The sequence below is a fragment of the Atta colombica genome, unplaced genomic scaffold (assembly GCF_001594045.1).
Source record: "Atta colombica isolate Treedump-2 unplaced genomic scaffold, Acol1.0 scaffold233, whole genome shotgun sequence".
Taxonomy (NCBI): Eukaryota; Metazoa; Arthropoda; class Insecta; order Hymenoptera; family Formicidae; genus Atta; species Atta colombica.
The window spans coordinates 108,287-111,642 of NW_017259331.1; the positions used below are offsets into that span (position 1 = coordinate 108,287).

Below are 3,356 nucleotides of genomic sequence, written 5' to 3' on the forward strand. Positions count from 1 at the left end.
TTGGAAAATAATAACAAATCTTTCACATAGGGACAGAATGGACTAAACTGAGAAGAAAAGTCCTTTACTATTTTGCAATTTTCACAATAGTTAACAAAATATTAATTACCGAAAAATTGTCGAAAATTAGTCTTCAATATTTTTTACTTCAAAATTTTTTACTCAAATACTATCAACTTTACAGAGAAATTGCAAGAGACAAAAATTGTTTGTTTTCTTTTCATAGAGTTCTAAGAATTTTTTAATAATTTTTTTCAGAATTTTTAAATTTTTTTCAGAATTTTTTTTAAATTTTTCAATTTTTGAATACACTCATTAGAGTAAGATTCACTCTAAAAGTTTTAGAGAGTAAGAATTTATATATAGTTATATATAGTAAATATAGTAAATATAGTTTTATTAACTTCAGAGAGAAATGACAATGAAATAAACATCGATTTGATATCGAAATTAAATTGACATCGAATCGACATCGAATTGATTCTATTGTCGATTCTCACTGGGACATACCTTTAATTCATGTATATATTCGTCGATGTCTTTATTGCCTCTTTTTTTATCTCCATATAGACAATAAAGATCAAATTTTTTTATTAATATGTTTATATCCAATGTATTTTTATCTTCTCCATAGAAATGAAATGTTCTATGAATTTCTTGACCAATAGGACCCATACGATTTAAAAGCATGAAACCCCACATTTGTTTTTTGTTTTCAGCTTTGTCAATATTCTTCAAATAAACAAAGAAATCATTTTTCCATGAAAACCAGATTCTAACAAACTCATCTTTTGTAGCAAAGATAGTAGGTGGTGCTGTCACAGTTGTGTTTGTAGATTCGTTTCCATTAGATAATTCTGCTTGTTCACTGTTTACATGTTCTGCCTGTTGACTAGAAGAACCACCTAAAGATGTTATTTATAAGTTTTATTACACAAAAAAAATATTACACAATCAAATATTATGTCTTATGTGTATAATATATAGTTACCCATTTTTTTTTATAATCGAATATAATATAATTCGAATATTTAATTTAAAATTTAGATATTTCGATAATAAATTTTTTGCAAAGAAATTGAACTGCAGACACAGATATTTTTATATAAATTAACACTTAATGGAGAAGGAAAAATGAAGATTGTTTTAATAGCACATACAATTTTAGCACATACAACGACGTTTCACTAGATTACTAATAAACTGCACAATTATATTTCATATTATCCAGTAAATAATATATAATATTCTCGAAACTATAAAATTGTTATTTGTTGGCGCGTCCGCAGTATACTAAAGCTCTTTTAACTCTTTCTCGTTAAACAAATAATAATACAATAAATATTTCAATTTAGATGATAAGATAAAGATGTCAGCTATCAAATGTGTTATCTTTAATGTGATAAGTATAAATAAATGATGAAAGAGTAAGATAATTATTTTTTATACAAGCTAAAAAATGTGTATGTAGTGAATCCCTTAATATTCATCGAAGTATAAGACAAAGATCGCACGCGGATTTGGGATCATTGAATTATATCTGTGAATAATTGTAAAATATTGATATCAATAATATTGATATAAATAAGAGCTTAATTAGCCAAGGTCGATTGTGAATTTTAAAACGAGATGAAAATTACAAAAATGAACAAATTCACTAGAATATTTGTAATTTTTTTATCAGTATATTTAGTGGATTTTGCTTATTTCAATTTTCATAATCAACTTTTAGGATTGGCTCTTGTTAACACAGACATGAGCTACATCCATTTTCGATACTATTATTTTATCGACAATTTCATATTCAAATATAGATGTGAAAAATGTATATGAATATAAATATTAATAATAATATAATATAGTATATGTAATAAATACAATGTTACATATTGAAATATAATATGTAATAGAGGCTGTGTTCCAAAATTGACTGCCTATGACTGAAAATCTATAGTGTATGTGACCTAAGCATTTTCAGCGCTGAGAGTAAATTTGGAACACAGCCATAATTAATATGAATATGATATATGAATATAACAAGAAATAGACATTGATGCATTTGTATGGCGTTTCATAGATTTTTTACGAAAAAGACCTCGGGATGGCTTTCAAATTTCTCTTTGCTACCAAATTAAAATTTACCAAATTAATAGATTTCAATGATTTCAGCGATTTATTTCTATCAGAAGTACCGCAAGATGGATATTGTTATATAGTTAACATTTACTTTTTTAGAAGGTAATAATGCGCGGCATTATTTTGCGGTTACAGGTTTTGGCAAGGCACTATGAGCATTCGCATCCGCCATTTTTAGTCCTTTTCTCACTCTCTTGCTTCTTTCCTCAATCCCTTGCTCTCTCTCTCTCTCTCTCTCTCTCTCTCTCTCTCTCCCTCTCTCTCTCTCTCTCTCTATTTTTCCACTTCGCTGCTAAACTAAGAAGATTGAAGAAAGAACAAAAAGGGAAGAAGGGATTAAAAATGGTAAGTGGATGTGAATATCTATTATAGTGTTCTAGTTTTGGGCCATCATGTTCTCTCAGGTTTCTCTCTGGCCTTAAGCCCTATGCACAATGAAGGAATAGAAATAAATTAATTTCAATCTATCAGAAATCGTGTATTCCAATATATCCAATTTCTAATAGGTTAAAATCGTTTATCCTTTATTGCTTATTTCTGCTATTGTGCAAGGCCTTACCCTATAAAGCATTTAAAAGTATTTAAAAGGTCATTTAACGAAAAGGTGGGAATGAGTATCTTGTGTGAAAAACTAAAGATATTTGTGATAAAGTGATAAAGTGATATGTGTTTAGTTATAAGTATTCAGTGAACAGTTTAGTGTCCAATAAAGTATTAAGATTCGTACGTATTTAGGAAACAAAATGCCAGAGTCGCGGTCCGATTCATGTTCCACACTCAAAAATCATTTCATTCTTGTTATTTGTCAACTGTTAAATAAAGACAAATGTTATTCGTGTTGTCAGCACGTGATCAGATCACGGTCCAAATAATAAAGGCCGATCATTTCTTTACAGAGAATAGGAATTTACAAAAACAGATTTTCGATTCTCTTAAAGCACTTCATTCTTAGTGTTGCAGATATTTTTTGAGAGAACATTTGAAAAGATGGAAAAGATGTTGGTCCAGAAATTATCGTGCGCCGTCAAGGAATGCAATAAAAATATTGTGGAAAATCAACACTTATTTCCATTTCCAATGAAACATAACAGGTACAATTTTATTTTGTTTATTATTTTTTACACATGAATTTATAATATATTATGATATAATATATGTACATATATTTACAATATTTCATGTTTCTAAATTTCTGTATATATATATATATATATATATAT

The 3,356-nt window shown here is 27.7% G+C and overlaps 1 protein-coding gene and 1 long non-coding RNA gene across 2 annotated transcripts in view; one reads left to right on the forward strand and one right to left on the reverse strand.

Moving 5' to 3' along the window:
- Window positions 1–2,308, reverse strand: part of LOC108688401 — a 3,141-nt gene extending 833 nt beyond the window's left edge. Inside the window, exons 1-2 of the mRNA XM_018194646.1 lie at window positions 2,287–2,308; window positions 511–905 (exon numbers count right to left, since the gene is read on the reverse strand). Of these exons, the coding sequence (XP_018050135.1) occupies window positions 511–905; window positions 2,287–2,308 (417 nt within the window). The remainder of the gene's footprint in view (window positions 1–510; window positions 906–2,286) is intronic.
- Window positions 2,309–3,104: 796 nt separating this feature from the next.
- Window positions 3,105–3,356, forward strand: part of LOC108688464 — a 1,352-nt gene continuing 1,100 nt past the window's right edge. The window contains exon 1 of the long non-coding RNA XR_001931796.1: window positions 3,105–3,227. This is a non-coding gene — a long non-coding RNA (uncharacterized LOC108688464). The remainder of the gene's footprint in view (window positions 3,228–3,356) is intronic.